The sequence below is a fragment of the Saccopteryx bilineata genome, chromosome 1 (assembly GCF_036850765.1).
Source record: "Saccopteryx bilineata isolate mSacBil1 chromosome 1, mSacBil1_pri_phased_curated, whole genome shotgun sequence".
NCBI lineage: Eukaryota > Metazoa > Chordata > Mammalia > Chiroptera > Emballonuridae > Saccopteryx > Saccopteryx bilineata.
The window spans coordinates 132,821,551-132,842,611 of NC_089490.1; the positions used below are offsets into that span (position 1 = coordinate 132,821,551).

General features: G+C 39.0%; 1 protein-coding gene across 1 annotated transcript in view; it reads right to left on the minus strand.

The window, feature by feature from the left end:
- The window catches only part of PPP2R2A (protein phosphatase 2 regulatory subunit Balpha), an 87,695-nt gene extending 73,800 nt beyond the window's left edge, over positions 1-13,895 (minus strand). The window contains exons 1-2 of the mRNA XM_066267099.1: positions 13,591-13,895; positions 11,705-11,779 (exon numbers count right to left, since the gene is read on the minus strand). Coding sequence (XP_066123196.1) covers positions 11,705-11,779; positions 13,591-13,597 — 82 coding nt within the window. The 5' untranslated portion in view covers positions 13,598-13,895. The remainder of the gene's footprint in view (positions 1-11,704; positions 11,780-13,590) is intronic.
- Positions 13,896-21,061: the final 7,166 nt, after the last annotated feature.

Here is a 21,061-nt window from a genome sequence, read left to right on the forward strand (position 1 = left end):
ATGGAGTAGGGGGGAGGCGAGGGGCATAAAGAAAACTAGATAGAGGTGATGGAAGACAATTTTGACTTTGGGTGATGGGAATGCAACATAATCAAATGTCAAAATAACCTGGAACTGGCCCTGGCCGGTTTGCTCAGTGGTAGAGCGTCAGCCTGGCGTGCAGAAGTCCCCGGTTCGATTCCCGGCCAGGGCACACAGGAGAAGCGCCCATCTGCTTCTCCACCCCTCCCCCTCTCCTTCCTCTCTGTCTCTCTCTTCCCCTCCCACAGCCGAGGCTCCATTGGAGCAAAGAGGCCCGGGCACTGGGGATGGCTCCTTGGCCTCTGCCCCAGGCGCTGGAGTGACTCTGGTCCGGCAGAGCGACGCCTCGGAGAAGTAGAGCATCGCCCCCTGGTGGGCAGAGCGTGTCGCCCCCTGGTGGGCGTGCCGGGTGGAGGGTGGATCCCGGTCGGGCGCATAGGGGAGTCTGTCTCTCCCCGTTACTAGCTTCAGAAAAAAACAAACAAACAAAAATAACCTGGAACTGTTTTCTCTGAACATATGTACCCTGATTTATCAATGTCACCCCATTAAAATTAATAATAATTTTAAAAAGATTTGGGGGACAACATAAATAAAATTGGAATTTTTATCCCCCCCCCCAAAAAAAAATCTATGGAAATTTCTACTTTTTAAACCAGAAACTGCAAAACAAGTGAGATGAAACTTGGGAAAATTTTGGATTTTGCCTAATCTTATCCTGAAATGGTTAACAAAATAAAGTAACACGGTTCTAATTTTTAAAGTTAATCTAGGATAAAAGATCTGTCTCACAGCAGCACCAATCTGTGTAATATCCTCTAATATATTTTCATGTTCTGCCTAGGACTCTTTCTGTCCAATTCCAATCACTTACAGGAAGTGCTTGAGCTGTTCCTTCTCACAGACAAGACAGCATAACAGCTAAGAGGTGGAAGCAAACTAACTGTCCCTCAACAGATGAACAGCTAAACAAAACACTGTCATATGCTATAATATAGATGAAACTCGAGGACATGAAATCCAATCACAGAAAGACAAATAATATAAAGTATCACTTGCAGGCAGTATCTAACTTAGTCAATCAAATACATAGAAACAGAAAGCAGAATGAAGAATACCAAGGGTTCAGGGGAGGACAGAATGGAGCAATGTTTAATGGGTCCAGTTTCAGTTTTAGAAGATGAGAAAGTTCTGGATCTGTTTTACAACAGTGTGAATATAGTTAACACTACTGAACTGTAACTTAATATGGTTAAGATATTAAACTTTACGTCAAGTGTTTTTTACAATAAATACTGCGTTAAAATATTAGAGAACTAAAAAATATTTCACTTGAAGAAATGGTTCTGTTGCTAGAAAAATAAGTAATTCTCTTTTTATGTCTAGGGGGATAAAATCCTAGGCTCAATCTCATCTCTCTACTACCAATTTCTATAATAACCATTATGCATGTTGCATCCCAAAGTAAGAAATTTGACAAGAACTTATTTATTGCCTACAACAGCCTGTATGTCTTGAAATAGAGCCTTCCTAATCTATTAGCCAATAAAAAATATTTAAAATTCTTCTCACACTATCTCAGCAACTCCAGGCCCACAAAACTGTTACCTGTTGGAAGCTGGGAAAAACAGAGGCACAAGAGTAACAGTAAAAGGTTCTATTTCCACCTTCACGTGGAGTAGACCTGAGACTTGACAAATGCAACTTTCACATCTTCAGAAAAATTTTAAATATTTCCCACCAATCCATTACCTACTTTGGATTTTGAACCTATTGCTTGTTTTCTATTTCATTTAGAAGGAATCTAAATTCTTCAGTAGTGTAGATTCCTTCTAAATGAAATAGAAAACAAGCAATAGGTTCAAATCCAATATACTCCTCTAATATTTCTGCCTATGGTTAAAGTGACAGTAGCTTTTAATTTAAAAAAATTACAAAGGGGAATACACTAAAACTGTCAAGTTTAATACCTTAGAGAAGATTCATCCCTCTGATATTACATCAGAAAAAAGAAGTACCAAAAGGATTCCTAATAAACAAGACTTTATTTTATGTGTATGTGACAGAGACAGAGAGACAGACAGACGGGAAGGGAGAGAGATGAGAAGCATCAGTTCTTCGTTGTGGCACCTTAGTTGTTCACTGATTGCTTTCTCCTATGTGCCTTGACCAGGGGGCTCCAAGCCAAGGACCACTGGGTCATGTCTATGATCCCATGCTGAAGCCAGCAACCCTGCGCTCAAGCCGGTGAGCTCATGCTCAAGCTGGATGAGCCCACGCTCAAGCCAGCGACCTTGGGGTTTCGAACCTGGGTCCTCAGAGGCACAGTCCAACACTCTATTCACTGCACCACCACCTGGTCTGGCAATAACACCTTCTTTATAAGCTAAATAACCACCATGTAAAAATATCCTTGATTCCACCAAATTTCAGTAGGCATATAACCATAGGCAAAATTTCAGGTTAAAGCAGAGGTTCTTAAACAGTCTTTGGTTGGTCCACAAAGACCCTGAACTGGGTAAAGAAGATCATTCAAACTTCAGAAGAGAAAAATCCAGTTGACATTTAAACATTCAAGAAAGTCAACCAATAGAAACTACAATTTCCTTGGTATAGTGGTATACAGAAGCATTCAATGATTTGCCAAGGATTCCACATATGCCGCAAAGATCTAGATTACATTTAAATCAACTGCTAATAGTAAGTAAAAATAATTCATATTAATGAAAAATTAGCTTTCTTTTTTAATAAACCCAATGTTTGGATATGGAAAGAAAATTAGTACAGCAAATTTTAAAAGTCCTACATACTATGACAAAACATTCTTAAGGGAAGAAAATAGTAAAAAAAAAATACTAAGAAATATAGTTGATACTGCATTCATAGAATGGAAAATTCAGCAACTATACTGCTCACAAAAATTCGGGGATATTTTACAGCTTCACATTCATTTTGAAATATCCCCTAATTTTTGTGAGCAGTGTATTTTAAAATAGAATACTGTTGTACTTTATAGTAGAATTTAAAGAAAAATACTGTTCCTTCACCTTTCCCTCCCCTTAGTATATAGTTAAAATAGTTGGGAAATAGAAAGTTATGATTTTTTTTTTCAAGAAAAAACAACAACAACACATCAAACTACAACATGTTGGGCTCAAAACACAATGTCAAGGCACCAACATTTTTCTAATGACCAAGCAGCCAATCCAGAAATGTCACTAGACTAGGTTGATTTCAGTAATCCTACATTAACTATTAATGACAGGTGGACCTGTGCAGAGAGTGGAAAATGCTCTACAGTACTTTGACAGCTAAATTATTTTGGCAAATATATATCAGTATTTAATCTAAGGAACAGTTAAAATTCAAAACAAAATTTAAAGTCCTGAGAGTATTCTTTCTTTACCAAGATCCCCAGATGAAAGAGTTTAAGGCAGAGCTAACAGAGTATCTAAAGAACAGCAAGAAAGTAGGCTGGAACAGTTTCCAGTCACAGGAAAGCTTTAAGAAAGGGGTCCCCAAACTGCGGTCCCCTGAGGCCATTCATCCGGCCCCCGTTGCACTTCCGGAAGGGGCACCTCTTTCATTGGTGGTCAGTGAAAGGAGCACATTGACCATCTCATTAGCCAAAAGCAGGCCCATAGTTCCCATTGAAATACTGGTCAGTTTGTTGATTTAAATTTACTTGTTTTTTATTTTAAATATTGTATTTGTTCCCGTTTTGTTTTTTTACTTTAAAATAAGATATGTGCAGTGTGCATAGGGATTTGTTCATAGTTTTTTTTATAGTCCAGCCCTCCAACAGTCTGAGGGACAGTGAACTGGCCCCCTGTGTAAAAAGTTTGGGGACCCCTGCTTTAAGACATTCATGCACAAAAGTAGCACACTATTGTGATCACTCACTGATCCTGTGGTTCACAAGTCTTCTAATGCACTGGGTACAATAAAAACTATTAGGAAACTAAACCAACAGTCGTCAGATATTTCTGCATGGCAGATTTCTTTTAAACTTATTAAAATCCGAGGGCCCCAAAGACCTTTAAATTTTAAAAGTCTCTGTAATGTCTAGTATAATTTAAAAGAAGATGCCTAGATTCTCTTAACTGCTTCTGTATTCAACATATGACCCTTGCTGTGTTGGTTAAATATATGAAGAAAACCCAGCCTCACTCAGGTAAATAGTTGGAAAGGGAGTATTTTAATAGGCTTTGCAGGTAGTTATGGACATCTCTTAGATATTACACCAAAACGCAACATGTCATAGTTTCTTAAAGGTTTGTGGAATCTGAAACCCTGTTAGTTGTCTGTTATATTAAAATCCAATGTTCTATCTTGCATTTATATTGTGCATGATAATATATTTATATTATGCATGATTTTTTTTTAACATCACAGGCATTGGTCATTCGTAAAATAACGATTCAATTAATGCAGATCTTCCAAATGCTAACACATTTCATTACATAATATCAAAAATCAGTCAATAATATTACTACTAATCTCATCTGAAAAATCTTTAGGTATTGGTAACTTAACAAGCTCAGGGTGGCAGATACCGATTTCTAAAATTCTATTTTTTCCTTGAAAGTTCAAAATTTACAACGGGAAACAAATACTGTCCACTGAGGTAACAGATTCCCTTCTCATTTAAGATGTCTGCCAAACATCACAGTCTTAATAACCATAGTTTGTCAGTAGTGCCTACTAGCAAAAATAATGTTCAATGAAAAGAAAAGCTTGTTCAGCTTGAAGCTCAGTAATTACTTACACCAATACCTTCCTTCAGAGAACCACTGCACTCTGGTCTGCAGCACAAGTGCTTTCTGTGTGCTTCTCATTTTGGCACACAAAAAGACATGTACATGCCTGACTGGTGATGGCGCAGTGAATAGAGCATCAATCCGGTACACTGAGGTCCCAGGTTCAAAACCCCAAGGTCCCTGGCTCAGCTGGAGACCCCCAGTCAAGGCACATAAGAAAAGCAATCAACGAATAACTAAAGTGCCGCAACTACGAGTTAGTTGATGCTTCTCATCTCTCTCCCTTCCTGTCTCTCTCTCTCTCCCTAAAAAACAAAAACAAAAACAGAGAGTCAAGACTTAATAAAATTATGAAGTTTTACTATTTCATCAAGGACATTCTTAAAGAAAATTGGCATTTTTTAACTGCTGGTACATGGTGATGGAAGATGACCAGGATTCCTTACCAGTCTTGTTTGTTGCCAGCCTTGATTAATGTTAAGGTGCTAGCAGATCTATCCGCATTGCAAATTGTACCACTGGTGCAAATTCATCTTTGTGTTATTATGAAAATATGTAGTTTTGACGTAAACCTTTTAAAAGAATAGAAGGGTCTTCCAGACTACGGTTTGAAATACAATAAATGATAGTTGTTTTAACAGTTATGGACCCTTCCTGACCAGAACAATGCTCGTATGTACAAGCACACATAACACAATCTTATGTACAACTTCAGAAGGTTCACAAAACCCTTGGAGCCCATTTATATAGCACGTTCTATCTAGCTTAAGAATTCCATTAGCAGAAAATTCAGGAGGTCTCCAAATTGGATTCAACTACTTCAAAACAACAATCATCTACTAGGCATTATAAACTGTTATAAGCAAGACACATTCAAACCACCTCACACACCTTCACTTGAACTAAAAAAGTAGCTCAATGTTTAAATATATAAAATTTCATTAGAGAAAATAAAATTTTAAGATAAGAATCATAGTCCACTACCTGCTCAAGGACACTCAATAAATTAACCTTCCTAGCCTAGTTTCTCATCTGCGATGGAAAAACAACAGGGTTTACATATTTAATAGTTTTTCTGCAGAGATTAATGATTACATATAAGACATCTAAAACAATATCTGGCATGTGGCACATAGTTAGGCACTCAATAAATGCTGGCTGCTGAAATTACTTACAATGGCCATGCTATCTCTTCCTTATACTAACTATACAGTGGGAATAATTAAATTCAATTATCTATAAAACATATAGTACATATATTACAAGGCCTTTACTGCAAAACATAATTACTCAATTTTAATTTCCATTAACACCTAGAAGGACCAGATTATTGCGAAAGTAGCTAAACCATCTATCTCCAACCCTCCAACTGTCCTATTTAACAGCATAAGAAACTTAAAATATACTTTATCTTTCTTCCTACAACTCAACTAAACCAGGCAATTTATGTGTACAAATACTGTACACAATATATAGAAAACTTTTTACTAATAAATTCTTTGCTTCAAACAACCTTTCATCATTCTGCTTATTCCACAATTTTCAAGGATTTTAAAATTTAGTTCGCTAGAAGAGAGAATAAAGAAATAACTAAATTTAATTTGTGGTTTTTTTCTTATTTTAGTAACCTAAGACAAAATGCCAGTTAATATTCTTCCAAAGCCATTAACTCTTTTTTTTAATCAATAAAGGACTATGAAACAAATTAGTATCTTAAAAAAAAGCAAGGATACTGCCCAATACTAGATAAATATGATCATTCATGCTATGTGATGGGCAAATTTACACAACTTCAAATGACTGAACTGCTGGTAAATGATAGACTTCCATCAGCAGTGATGCCCATGTGAAAAGAACAGAGCACCACCAAACAGGACACAAGATAAAATGCTGAACAAGACCATGGCTATAGGTCATTAGGCTTTGGAATACAGCTAATGATATTCGAAATCTGTAAACAACAGGGTTCTACCATTTTTTCTACTCATCAAGCCTAGTACCTAAATCTAACATGCATACTACTCTAAGAAACATGCAACATTATACATGCAATATTATGTGAAACCCCAAAGATGATTTGTTTCCCAAAAATTTATGCATGTCCTTATTTGGGGAGTACCTCCACTCTACCACTGACAGTGTTTTCCCCACAACCATCCATAAGCATCTAAATCCTACCAAAAATAAACAGGCAGCAAAGTGCTGAAAAGATGCAATGCATTTGGATCCAAGGTTCATAAAAACAGGCTTCATGTAATAAAATCATATTCTAAAAAAAGTTAATCAAATATGAAGATAAGGAGAATTACACTCCCATTAAAATAATGAAAATCATAAATATTAATATTTAAGAATATTATATTAAATTAACAAAAATTCTAAGCCTTGAGTGACTTAAGTCTAGTGAAGACTTATTTTTTAATTAAGGTGTGGGAGTCCAACATCTCAAACAACTTAACTTACCAATAGTAATGATGTTGAGCTGTTTCTTTCCAGCACATCTTTGAGAATTAACAAGATTTGAGTAAAAAGAACAACTGAAATCACCTGATCCAGTCCTGTCATCTTAAAGTAAAACATACTGGAAGCCAGAGGAGTGATTATCTACAGTGATATATAAATATATCCTAGTCTGTCACTAGGCTAACAGTCTTTCTATTATACAGCTGTATCTCACTAATCCAGTTATAAAGCCTATCATGTAAATAAATCCATGACGGCCAGAAGGATCAGCTTAACTTTCACCTCCTTTCTTCCCCCTTCATAACCTCATAATAATACCATTTATATTCCTTCACTCAACAAATACTGAACACCTACTGTGTGGTAGGCATTGTTCGAAACCCAGCAGTTCTTTTTTGTACAGGCTGTCTGCTATGGAGCACAAAGATACATTAGTCCTGCTCTAAGCTTACAGCGTCACCTCAGAGGTTTGAGTACTAAATATTATAGATACAAAATGTTATTAAGGAAGATAAAAAGGGAGATCAAGGATTCTAGGCTTGAAGGACAGGATTCTAATAAGAGAACTGTGGGAGGGGTATCAGGCATTCTAAGGGGAGACCAGCAGAACACAAACACCCAAAGTAGGTGTACAGGCTTGTTTGAACAACATCCATTTAGCTGTACTATAAACCAGTGGTCCCCAACCTTTTTCGGGCCACAGACCAGTTTAATGTCAGAAAATATTTTCATGGACCAGCCTTTAGGGATAAATGTATCACGTGACCGAGACAAATGTGAAGAGTGAGTCTTAGACAGATGTAACAGAGGGAATCTGGTCATTTTTAAAAAATAAAACATCATTCAGACTTAAATATACATAAAACGGAAACAATGTAAGTTATTTATTTATTCTTTCTCTGCGGACCGGTACCAAATGGCCCATGGACCGGTACCGGTCCGCGGCCTGGGGGTTGGGGACCACTGCTATAAACCACACCAGGAAATAAACTTAGAAAAGTAGAGGCCACTGTGGTGAAGAGTCTCATACTCTAGGCTGAAACAGCTGAAAGTAATTCATAATTCTGTGGACACCGTGACCGCTGAAGATTTCTAAGGAAAAAAACAGTGGGACTCTGTTGAAGGTTAACTCAAGAAAACACGGCACAAGAAGCAGGGAATCATTCCAGAAGTTATTGCAATCCTGATGAGATACTGAGACCCTGAACTGAGGTAAAAATGGTTTGCCAAGACAACCATCCTAAGTAGGAAGGGAACGACAGACAATTAGGAGACTCTGATGGGAAAAGAACTGGGATGTATCATTAACCGAAAATACACAAACTAAGCTAACTGTTGAGGTAGATGTAACTTGTTTAGAGATTAGTATAAACCAAGGGAAGGCAATGTATTAACCTGATTTTAATTCAGAAAAGCAAATCTTCCCTCAGTAAAATAAACATGATAGACTATGATATGCAAAGTATGCAAAAAACCCCAAATTAAAGCAGTTTAATTTGAAAATTGGGTGTTTTTTATACTCTGTACATTTTTATAGACATAGGTATTAGAATAATTTATATTTTTATTTACCATCTATAACCAAGCCCCAGCATGTTAAGATGCTAGGAATGCACTGTATGTTCAAGCAATACAGGTATTTAACAACCTCAGAAGAAAATTATTTAATGATTTAAGAGCAAGATGAAGCTACTAAGTATCATCAGCAGAAGGGAACTGATCCATTATCTATCTATATCACAATCCTTTGGCTCAGTTAGGTAAGTCTGGAATCATCAATTTCTTCAGATTAAATAAAACCCTTGTACCTAATTTGGGAGCCCATCTGCAACACTGCTTTCTGAAATGAGACATAAGGGTTTACCTGAACTGACTTATTCTCAGGACAGAATGGTTAGTTCAATGACAAAGGAACAACCTACCAAATTAGTTTCTGGAACATGAAACTTTTTATTCAAAGTTTCAATGGCAGGGCTGAAGAGGACCAAAGTTTTGCCACCCAAATATAAGGGATATTGATTTTGGGCTGGTTGTTAGAAAAAAATTTTTTTTTCAGAAAGAACTTGTGACTCTCCCTCTACCCACTTAAAGGAAGGGAGCATGACCTTAGCATCATAATATAAACTAAATGTAGCAGACAGAGAAATCTAGCAAAGCCTGTTTGTTGAACTTCACTCTGTTTTTAAGTGGCCCAGCAAGAATTTGGGTACATGTTCACTCACTTATCTACCTATAAATTGCCTGCTTTCCCCGTAAAATCCTACACCCCCAAACATCCATTCTCCTTTGTGCACAGTGACATATAAACCTTAGCTTCCCAAAGCTAAGGGAATGAGACTTTGGGTCTCATTTTCTTATGGCACCCTCATGTACTTCTGTAATAAATATCAGACATTTTCCCCTATTAAAAAAAAATGAACAAACAAAAAACATCCACGTGGTCTTTCCACCTACCATTTAACAAGTAAACTATGAGCTTCTTCAGGGCAGGGTTTATGTTCTAGACCAGAGGTCAGCAAACCGCGGCTTGCGAGCCACATGCATCTTAATCAGATTGAGTATGTTTTTAGCAAAGGCCAGCTTAGGAGTACCCTAATTAAGTTAATAACAATGTACTTACCTTTATAGTTTAAATTTTAAAAATTTGGCTCTCAAAAGAAATTTCAATCGTTGTACTGTTGATATTTGGCTCTGTTGGCTAATGAGTTTGCCAACCACTGTTCTAGATACCTCATAGCCCCAATGCTCAGATTTCAGGAGGCCCCCAACAGATCTCTCATAAAAGGAATCAATGGAAATTAACCAAAAAATATTTTTCTAGTATACAGCACTCTCATATCTTGGTGAGTATTACACAACAGCTCAGAGCTAGTGATCCAAATCTGAGTGCCTACTCTTCAACAGGTAAAGGAGTTACAAAATAAGTTACATATGATTCCTCCCTTGAACTTAGAATTTATTTCTCTAAACAAGTCCAACACCAAAAGGTTTCACCAGAAAACCTTGATTTGCCCTATCTGTGTGACCATCAATAAGTCTCTTAAATTCTATAAGGCTCTGGTTTTTCATGATAAACAGATGAGGATTCAAAAGAAATGTAAGCATGCCCTCTAAAGTATCTCAGGTACAATGTATGCCAGTTGGCCCCCCACAGGACTCACCAAACTCTGCTCAGACACTTCACTAAAAATGACAATGACATAAACAAACCCAAGCCTTCTACCGGCTCAGCACAAAGCCATCGTCCTACAATCACTGGAAAAATCTGCAAAACAACAGTACTCTATAAACTAAGTCAGAAATAGGGTCTTACTATGTTAGAAAAATATAATCTGAGAAAGATGACTAATAAACTTTCACTAGACAACATTTTAAAATTAAAAGTACATGTTTTCATTTATCTGAGTTATGTTGGAAAATTCCTACTGTAATTCAAGACACAGAATACTATTAAAATTCAAACTTTAAAACTGCTGAATGATGAAATAATGCAACTACTTTTGGGGAAATAATGCCTCCTCAACCTAAGACCATCTCCAACAAGTGCAAAATTCTAAAGTTTCAAAACATTAAACTTTTGAAATAGACTAATTAAAAAAAATATAGAGGGCCTGACCTATGGTGGTGCAGTGGATAAAGCGTCGACCTTGTACACCAAGGTCGCTGGTTCAAAACCCTGCACTTGTCTGGTCAAGGCACATATGGGAGTTGATGCTTCCTGCTCCTCCCCCCTTTCTCTCTCTCTCTCTCTCTCTCTCTCTCTCTCTCTCTCCTCTCTCTAAAATGAATAAATAAAAAATTAAAAAAAAAACAACCAAAACATCTGACCATCTTTAAAAAAAAAAAAAAATAGAGGAAAATTTAAGACTTAAGTACTTCAACTGATCAAGTCCAGCTTGTAACATCACAAGAATAAGCTCCCCAGAAGACAGCCATTGTATTCACAGCACTGTTATTTTCTTATTCACCTCAATTAATCCTTACAAGACAATAAAACACATCTTTTGAGCAAGCATTTCTTTACAGAATATGCCAATCAACATCTCCCTCTCAATTCAATGTAGGTAAGTTTAAAAAGCCTCCCTTAAAAATAAAAGAGGCTGTCAAGATGCTTCTGAGATAAATGCTGATGGCACCTATTTCAACTTAATTATCTAAAAATGAAGTACAAACATGAAAAGCACCACCTTTTATTTGTACCTGGAAGTTTATATAGCAAGGAAACCGTTATCATATAGACCTTCGATTTTTCTTTTGGTTTTTTAATATATATCATCTCCTGCTCCTTTCAGGAAAATAATGAAGCATAAAAAAATGAAAGACTGAAGACTGTTTTCCAGAAAGGTGACTTTTAAAACTGTTCAACAGCCTGGACAACACAAAATGTTCTTAAAAAATTAGGGGATATTTTATCGCTTCACAGTCATTTTGAAATATTCCTTAAGTAAATGTATTCTTACCTTCTGCTACATCATCATCTACTGCTCCTTTCACCTGAGAAAAACACCACTGAATATCATTCCCTCCTCCAGCTCCTGGAAAAAGAACACATACCAATTAAAACTTAGTTCTGTCCATGTTTACTCTGGTAAACACTGAGATGGTATCCATGGTTGGCATGATACTCATAGCTTAGTACTGCCCACATATCCAACCACCACCCCAGAGCATGAATTTTAAAAAAAGCTTTAGTCCCCAATAGTTGGTTTTGCTTTAGAAAGAAAGAGATTACAGGTATGAAATATTAAAAGGCCATGTACTGTCACTAATGCTGTATATGTGTTCAAAATTTCCCTTCCATTTTCCCTTTTCCTCGGGATAAAGGCCTAACACTTAAACAAGACCTACCAGAAAAAAAGCAAATACCAAAAGTTAAGAGTTTTCCTTTAAGGTTACAAAAAGCCTGCAAAAGAGTCAACAAGGTTAAACTACCATAAAACAAGACCTGTGCAGAAAAATTCAGGAACACACTGCCTGGGTGAGGAGTAATGATTCATAGGAACCCTATCACCAAAGCGCACAAACAGCAAACACAACAGTCACCACCCATTCCTTGCATTTCATTACCAGAAAATCACTGGCTCCAGAGAGGAAAAGCCAAAATGAATATGGGTGAAAAAGACTGTCAAAGGAAGCCTGTTTTGCCTCTCTTCACCTCATCCCGAAGATTCCAAAGGACCTTGCAAATAATTTTATTAATGTCATTGATCTTGTGCCAAGCAATTTAAATTTTACATAATTACTCAACAAGGCCAAAAAAGCAACTCTTTTTTTATAGCAAACCGTAAGTCAATCCAACCTGTAAACTTTTCAAAGGTTTAATAATCTATCTAAATATTGGTAAAAAGCCAAGAAAATTGGTTTGGTCCCTGAATGTTTCTATATATTTCACTTTTAAGCACTGAGGAGGAAATGTCCGGGGGATCTACGGAGAATCTAGAATTGATTCTACTAGATGAAGATATTCAGCCACACCAAAATGAACGAAAGTAACCCACAAAGCAATTACCTTTCTCTACCTTCACTTCAATTCCTTGCTAAATATTCCAACCTGTTTTTCTCTCTTCACTTTGCATCCTCCCCCCTGTGCTTTTACCTAAATCTCTCTTCTCTTAGCTATTTATATCACTGAACTCCACAACTATTTTAACTAACTCAATTGAAACCCTTTTGGGAAAACGACATCTGCACAAAAGCTAACATGCAAAACGGGAAAGTTGAAATCACTTTTCTCATGCAACTTATCAAAGGCCTTGCATTATTCGGACATGAAAGGTAAGAAACGAAAGGGAGATGATTCGAGACAAGAAATTCGGTTTACAGTCTCAAAAATGTACGTGCCCACGTGTGTCTGTGGGGGTGAACGACATATTGTATTTTAACTTGTAAAGCACCCTTCCTTCTCAGTGCAAAATATATTTGTATAAACACCCAAGGATGTTTGCAGCGGGGGAAAAACAGTAATTAAATGAAGGAAGATCCGCCAAAAAGCCCGGCGAGAGGAGGATGAAGGTTACACAGGCTCCAAAGCAGTAAGCACAAATCTGCACTCGCCCCCACCCCACCCCGCCCCACCCACGCCTTACCCCCAGCTCCTGGCGCACACCCCACCCCCATCCATGCCAAGGTTTCAGCCCTCATCTCAAAAGCCCTGTCGACATCACAGCGACCACTCGCTGCACCGGAACCTTCCCCACCCCCACCCGCCCCACTGGACCAATTCCCCGAAATCCCAGGGACACCCCGTGGCTCTGCGAAAGGCGGCCCAGGCGGTCGCTAGGGGGTGATGACGGAAGGAAGGAGGAAGCGGTGCCTTGTCAGTGGCCGAGGGTTATTTCTCCTTTACCTGCCATGTTGCGCTGCAAATGGTGACCCTGCTGGGTTCCTCGGGGTCTCCGCTTCCTGAACTCACCCCCCTCACCTAGGGATGGGGGGGGCAGAGAGGGCGGATGGCGGCGGATGGCACCTGTGGGGGCTCGGGGCGGGGGTCAGAGGAGAAGGGGCGGGCAGACGAGCCAGTAGGATGGTGGATTTCACTCCGGGGCTTCCACGCTTTCGCTTCCTCCGGCAGCAGCGGCGGGAACTACGACAGCCACGGCGGCGGCTGCACCGGCAGAGGTAGGCGACTCCACTTTCAAAATGGCGCCGGCTGGCCTGGCTAGTGACGTCACCCAGGGCGGAGCCGCCGAGCTAGACTGGAGGGGCGGGGCGGGGGGTCCGGCGAGCTCCTGGATCCGCCCCTTCCCACCCTGGCCCCGCCCCTTCCTGCCCCGCCCCGCCCCTGCGTCCGGGCCGCCTGGTCGCGGATAAGTAGGGCCACGCTCTGGCTGGGTCTGGTCCCTGCTAGTTTCTCCCCGCCGCTCGCTCCTCTGTTCCGGCACGCCGTCCTGCTGCACAGCGGTGTCCTGAGCTCTCGCGCCGCGGTCCAGACTGTGGGCCCGGCTCCGCTGTGCAGTTCCTAGCGCTTCCTCGCTCTCAGGGATTCGTGCGGGCCTGTGTCTTTTTAGCGAATACCCGTATTGCTACTTAAAATAGTGACCCTGTGAGTTAGTCCTGAGGCCAGTGAACAAGAGATAGTGGTGCAAACTCTCTGCATAGCCAAGGTGAAAGCGGAGATGCGAAGGGCGTCGCTAGGCAGATTCCATCTGGGTAACCCGGGAACTGAGGCGAGAGCCCTTGGTGACTGAAAGCAGTTAAGAATGGGTTCTAAATAGAAAACCGAGTTGTTAGTGGCGGAATATGGCCGCGATAGTGGCCCAGTTCTGTCCCGCTCAAAGTGTAGAAACAGTGATTAGCGAAGGGCTGGGCTCTGAAGTCAGGCTGCCAAGTGCTTCTTTACCCACATGAGATAACGGTTACAATCCTACCCTATAGGATTGTTTCAAAGATTCAATGACTTAATTTGAGTACATGGTAAGTGTTAACTGCGGTTGTGATTAGATTTGTATTGAAAGCATCTTCAATACAGTTAAGAGGTATAAGGACAAAATAAATAAGTAATCAGTCATTAGTAGAGAGATGTGCACTTCACTGAATGATGCATTAATGATGCAGTCACAATATACCATACACTTTTCATCTCAATCTCCACGATATTCCTATGAGATAATATCCACATTTTCCACATGTAAAACACCTGCAAAAATTAGCCAGAATTTGACATAAGGTTGAAATGAGTAATAAAGCATTTGGAGCCCAAGGGAAAGTTTACAATATTTACATGTCCTGTCCGTCATTTCCACTTTCTACTTTATTCTTGGTCTCCAGAGAATTTAAAACAAGTTTCAGAATTGCTCCACAATGGAACAGCTCCATTTTTACATTATTCCTCCATTTCTACATTAATATTTTTCATTTTACCATGCCAAACAGTTGGTCAAATAAGTTTGTAAAAATGATATATATGTTTGCTCACTTATAGTTTGTTTGCATTGTGTGTGGGAGACAGGCTGTAAACTGGCAAAGTCATTATAGCCTGAGGCTTAGTTTTAAGACTAAGCTTTTCCCCACACCCTTAACTGTTACATGATGTGGGGTGGTGCACTCTCATGAGGAATCCCATTATGCCTCAGATAAGTGACTTTGTATTAGAGACTTCCCTATTTGTATATTGGATTAAAGGTTTTGATTTCTACACTGTAGAGTGGGACAGACCTGGAGCTTACTTTCTCGGTTCCTGAGATTAGCATTAGAGGAGAGCAGAGAAAGGCCACATGGAGGAGAGGAGAGGCAGCCAAGATGGTGGATGCTGAAGGAGAAGCCAGTTTGTGTAGAGTTTGTGCAGAGAGAAGAAGATGGGAAACAGAGGTGAATAAGTCTGGTGAGCTAGAAACCTTTGATTCTAGGAAACTCGGATAAGTCAGTAGCTTTGTGAGCACTGAATGAGTGGGTTTTGGAGCCCAGTGTGTGTTTTTACTTGCCTGCTGGGTGCAAGCTAGGATTAAAGCTGATGGCTCACCAGTTTTTGGCTCTGTTGTTTCATTACGGTCCAAATCTAATGTGAACCTGCACTGGCCAGGCAGTGCTTATGGATAGATTCATGTCAGCTACTTCCAACTGGTCCTTTATTCCTGAATGCATGCTATCCAATAGAATCTCAGAGGGCACCGTTCCCTCATTCACATGATCTACCTGCTGTCATGAAAGCATTTTTTCCTGTGAGCGCCTAGCCAGAACTTTAACACCTGATCACATGTAGGATTCACAAAGCATTGTTTGTGCATTTTATACATTTTCCCATGTATAAGACATGCCTTTTTTTGAAAAATTTGGAATCTAAAAACTGGGTGCATCTTATACAGTGGTTGTAGTTTTTTTTTTTACTTGCATTTCCCACTTTTTCACACTTATTTTTGTGTTCATTGTTGAAGACAGTTGTTCGTCATCAGACACAGATGAGGACAAGCTAATGGGTAGGAGTTTTAACAGTGATAAAGAGTTGTATGAATTTTATGATGAATAAAACTTGAGTTTAATAACTTTATGTAATTTTTTTTTCAAATTTCAGGTGCCAAAATTAAGGTGCATCTTAGACATTGGGAAATACAGTAATGGTTTCCTGCAGAACTGAGTTCAGCTTAGCCATCCAAGAGAAAAACTTGTTGTGGGTTTCCCTGGTGAGGTCCTAGAGAACTTGTAAGTCCTGGAGGTGTTCTACTTCCAATCCGAGCTGAGAAGCACCAAGGACATCCACAATCTAGCTAGCACAGTAGAGCTAACGGGACTCACCTGTGGGTTTTGCAAGACTGTTTTTTAAAGTATATTATATGAGAAAAGAAACACTTGAAAGCTGTTCTTTTTCCTTGAAGTTAAGATGAACGCAAAACTTTCTGTACACTGAATAACGAATGACACTGTTTAGATGCTTCTTTTCCGTAAGCGGTTAGAACAAGGCGGCAGGGGGCTAGGAAAGACCGTGAACTCAAGGGTAAAAGGAGTCCCTGATTAGATGAGATCTCATGCGTTCAGGGTGGTATGACCACAGACTAAGTCCCTGATTAGAAAATGATGAGTTTAAAATACTGGCACATCACAGCCATGCTTTCTGACATAGAGAAGGTTCAACAGTTTTACAGGGGAAAATTATAAGAAAATTATAAGAATGTTTTAATGTACTTTCTTCATATCTACAAATGAGGCCTGGAAGGCAGTTTACCCAAACTGTGCAAAATCTAGACTATAATGACAATTCACACCACAATGTTGAAGGCGTAGAACTCACTATCAAATTATCAAAAATTCTATACTGGCAGGTGTTTAAGAAAAATGACAGTGAATCCATCAGGTGAGATATTATGTGGTCAGACTTTTATAAAAGCAGAGAAAATTGCTTTAGGAGCAGAATACAAAATGCAGATACAATATGATCACAAGTATGTACAACAAAGTGTATGGAGCTGAAAAAGACAGGAAGGAAATGTATCAAGGTGTTCCCAGAAATGTCTCTGGGCAGTGACACAATGGGTAGTTTTTTCTTCTTTGACATTTGTCTTTTTCCAAATATTCTATAATCAACAAATATTATGGGAAAGAATAAACTTAATTTTTTTTGTTTGTATTTTTCCGAATTAGAAGCGGGGAGGCAGTCAGACTCCCACACGCCCACCAGGGGGCGATGCTCTGACCAGGGCGTTGCTCTGTTGCAACCGGAGCCATTCTAGCGCCTGAGGCAAAGGCCATGAAGCCATCCTCAGCGCCTGGGCCAACTTTGCTCCAGTGGAGCCATGGCTGCGGAAGGGGAAGAGAGAGATAGAGAGGAAGGAGAGGGGGAGGGGTGGAGAAGCAGATGGGCGCTTCTCCTGTGTGCCCTGGCTGGGAATCGAGCCTGGGAGTTCCACACACTGGGCCGACACTCTACTGCTGAGCCAACCAGCCAGGGCCAGAATACACTTAATTTTTAAAGTCAATTATAATGCTGGTATTAGAGCATGATGATAAATTCTATGTTATAGATTTTTCACATTAACATAAAAGCTGTTGTCCATTATAATTATATATACAGATGTGATTTAATCCTTGGTTTGACCATAAAACAGGGAAACATTTTGTTTCAGTCTTTTAAAAGTGTGCATTTTTAAAGAGGAAGGTAAGATTAGTAAATTCATGCCATTATCTTCTGTTTATAAATTGCAACCCAAAATATTGTTTGATGCTTTCGTGAGAGGTAGAGTCTATAAATATATAACTTGAATATGTCTTTGGTATAAAATGCAAACTTAATAAAATTAAACATTCTCTCTGAAACCTATTTTCAGTGTTCTTACTAAGTGACCATAAATGGTCTGTAATTTAGATAAACTATTATCCACATAACCTATTTGTTTGAAGGATAAGTCTACTTTCATGCTGTAGATATGTTAGCTGGCATTTGCACTAATGAGCCCTGTTCTCACAATGGACACTTAAACTCCCTATTCCAGGGGTCCCCAAACTTTTTACACAAGGGGCCAGTTCACTGTCCCTCAGACTGTTGGAGGGCCGGACTATAAAAAAAAACCTATGAACAAATCCCTATGCACACTGCACATATCTTATTTTAAAGTAAAAAAAAAAAAAAAAAAAAAAAAAAAGGGAACAAATACAATATTTAAAATAAAAAACAAGTAAATTTCAATCAACAAACTGACCAGTACTTCAATGAGAACTATGCTCCTATGCTCCTCTCACTGACCACCAATGAAAGAGGTGCCCCTTCCAGAAGGCAGGGGCCGGATAAATGGCCTCAGGGGGCCACATGTGGCCCGCGGGCCGTAGTTTGGGGACCCCTGCCCTATTCGACATGCCTTGCAGTGTTCACACAGCCCTTGATGTAAAACTTCCATTCCACCTGTATTGAAGTATTTACTTGATTGAAGAGTAGAAACCCACATTTCTCCATTTGTTCTTCAAAAACTAGAACATAGTTCACTGCTATTCCTTCTCCTTTCATCTTTCCCTGAAGATGCTGCTTTCACTCACAGCAATGGTGTGCTGAGCCAGTTCATACGGCTCTCAAGAGATGGTGTTAAATTTTTAGAAATTTTGTGAGCTGGTTGTTAAAAAAAGAGCCATTATTAAAAATTAAAATGAAATTATTTATATTATAAAAAGGTAATAATTACTCAAATCTCAACACTGTCTGTTTTCACTACATTTTACTATTTTTTATGTTCTTCACATGTATTGTGTCTATGTGGTAGAAAATGGTCATGATGGGAATACTTATACCTCAGAAATCAGCAAATGCTGGAAATTAGGGTCCCCCCTTCAAGAAAGCTGGTTATTAAACAGTTGCGAACATATTGACTTCCACAAAAGTAAATATCTGCCTTAGGGCTATACTCTGCTTTCCTTCCTAATCAGCTAATTTTTTTTACCCCAAAGCATTTTCCCCTTTGATATGGTCCAGTAATGATGACCCTCATCTTCATGATGAGTCTGAGCTTTTCATTTTAAAATTTCAATTTTAGGATGTTTACTAAAATATGCCCATACCTTGGACATGAACTTTTTCTTCTGGGGAGAGGCACGAAATAGTGATGTTAGAATGAATGAAGACCGACCAACCAACCACAAAAGAAACCCATGCTTACAGATAAAGGTTATTTTTGAGTCGCAACAAGGATTGATGGACATGCTAAAAGCTGTCACTCATTCCTTTCTAACTACACTGCCAGTTGTATAGCTCCCATATTTCTCCCACCAGAAGTCAGTCCACAACTCTGCCCCAATGTTTGATAATGCATTTTAGGACTTACTTAAGCATTGTTTGTGTGCTTTGACCTTTTTGGGGGGCATCTACTCCATTAGACTTATTGTATCTTGCCATTATCCTGTTCCTATTTGTATCTAGCTCAGGGCATTCTGTAGCAAGTCATGGGAAACTCTTTAGCACTAATGGTTCTTTCAAGCCTCGTATGGTAGCTGGAGATTCTGCACTGGTTATCTCACTGCATTCATTAACAATTCTTATGAAAAAATACTTGCACATTTCCTTCCTTACACACATTAAAGCCATGGAACCTTCAACCCTAAATCCTAGATCCTTTGATGTGCCTCTACCAGTCCTCCTATTCATCAATTTCACACTATTTGGGTAAACTGTTGGGTCTGATACATTAAAGAATCTAGGAGTCCATTAATAGGCTAGTTTTTGAATCCTAGCCTATTATAACCAAGTCCAACCCATGTTGCTTCTAAGCCCCTCAAAGCAACAGTTTGTCACTTAACCATACAAAACATAGATAGCCTTTGGTACTGGCACACACCTCACAATGTCCTATCTCAACAATAGTACTTCTGAACTTGAATCCTGGTCCAATACTCAGTCTGCCTTAAGCACTGAAAGACCCTGACATGTATGGGAAAAAGGGTGCCAAGGAAGGTTTTCCTGTGCTCACCCTCCAAATTTCTGAGCCAAAGCCCTGCCCACTTCAGTTTTTACCATATTTCAGGTTTCAAATTTCAAATTGCAAAGTATGTATTATTATCCATGACAACAAAATCAACAAAGATATTTTGCACTGAGACAATATACTAGCTTTGTTTATCATGTATATCATAAGATAAATGAAAATATTAGGGTTTTAAGAGGTGAAGACATTTGTTATTAAATGCTGGTAGATTTTGAGGTCACCCAGCAAGGTCATCATCTCACCAAGCTGATTATTTCTCTACTGTTTATCTTGGTACTGTACTACTATTCAGAGCACTTTCAGAGATATGTCCTTTGACACAAACGTTTCAAAAACAGTCAAACTATAACAACACAAAATTTCCCTGGGGGGTAAATCATGTAAAATCTCCTATCAGGCCTCAAAATATGGCCTGTATGACTGTACCCCTCATCGTTAGAACAGACTACTGCCCTCCCCAAATAAAGTTATGAATGTTTCCACAAACTCTTAAAGATGGCTTTAGAGAAAATTGGAAACTCAATGAATTAAATACGGCATACACTTAATAAATCTGCAAAAACCTCTCTGACATGGTATGTTGGTAGCTTTGCAATAAAAATTTAAGTTTAATAACTTCGTAATTTGGAAGGCAATAGAGCTACAACAGAAGTTGAACTTCAAAATTGCTTTCAGCAAAGGAAATTAGATGAGACATCACTCTGCAAATGCTATTTGAAGCACCCACCTCCATAATATAACCTCCTCCACCTCAGCAAAGTTCACAATTCCCACCAAGTGGCAGAAGGAAAATCTTTGATTCATTTGAAGGTCACATGAAAATGCTATTTAATGTCCCACCTATGTTCCCTGTCAGAGTCTTTTCCAATCTAAGGATTTCCATCCAGCATAGGTACCCACTTCCACAATTTAACCACTTTAATT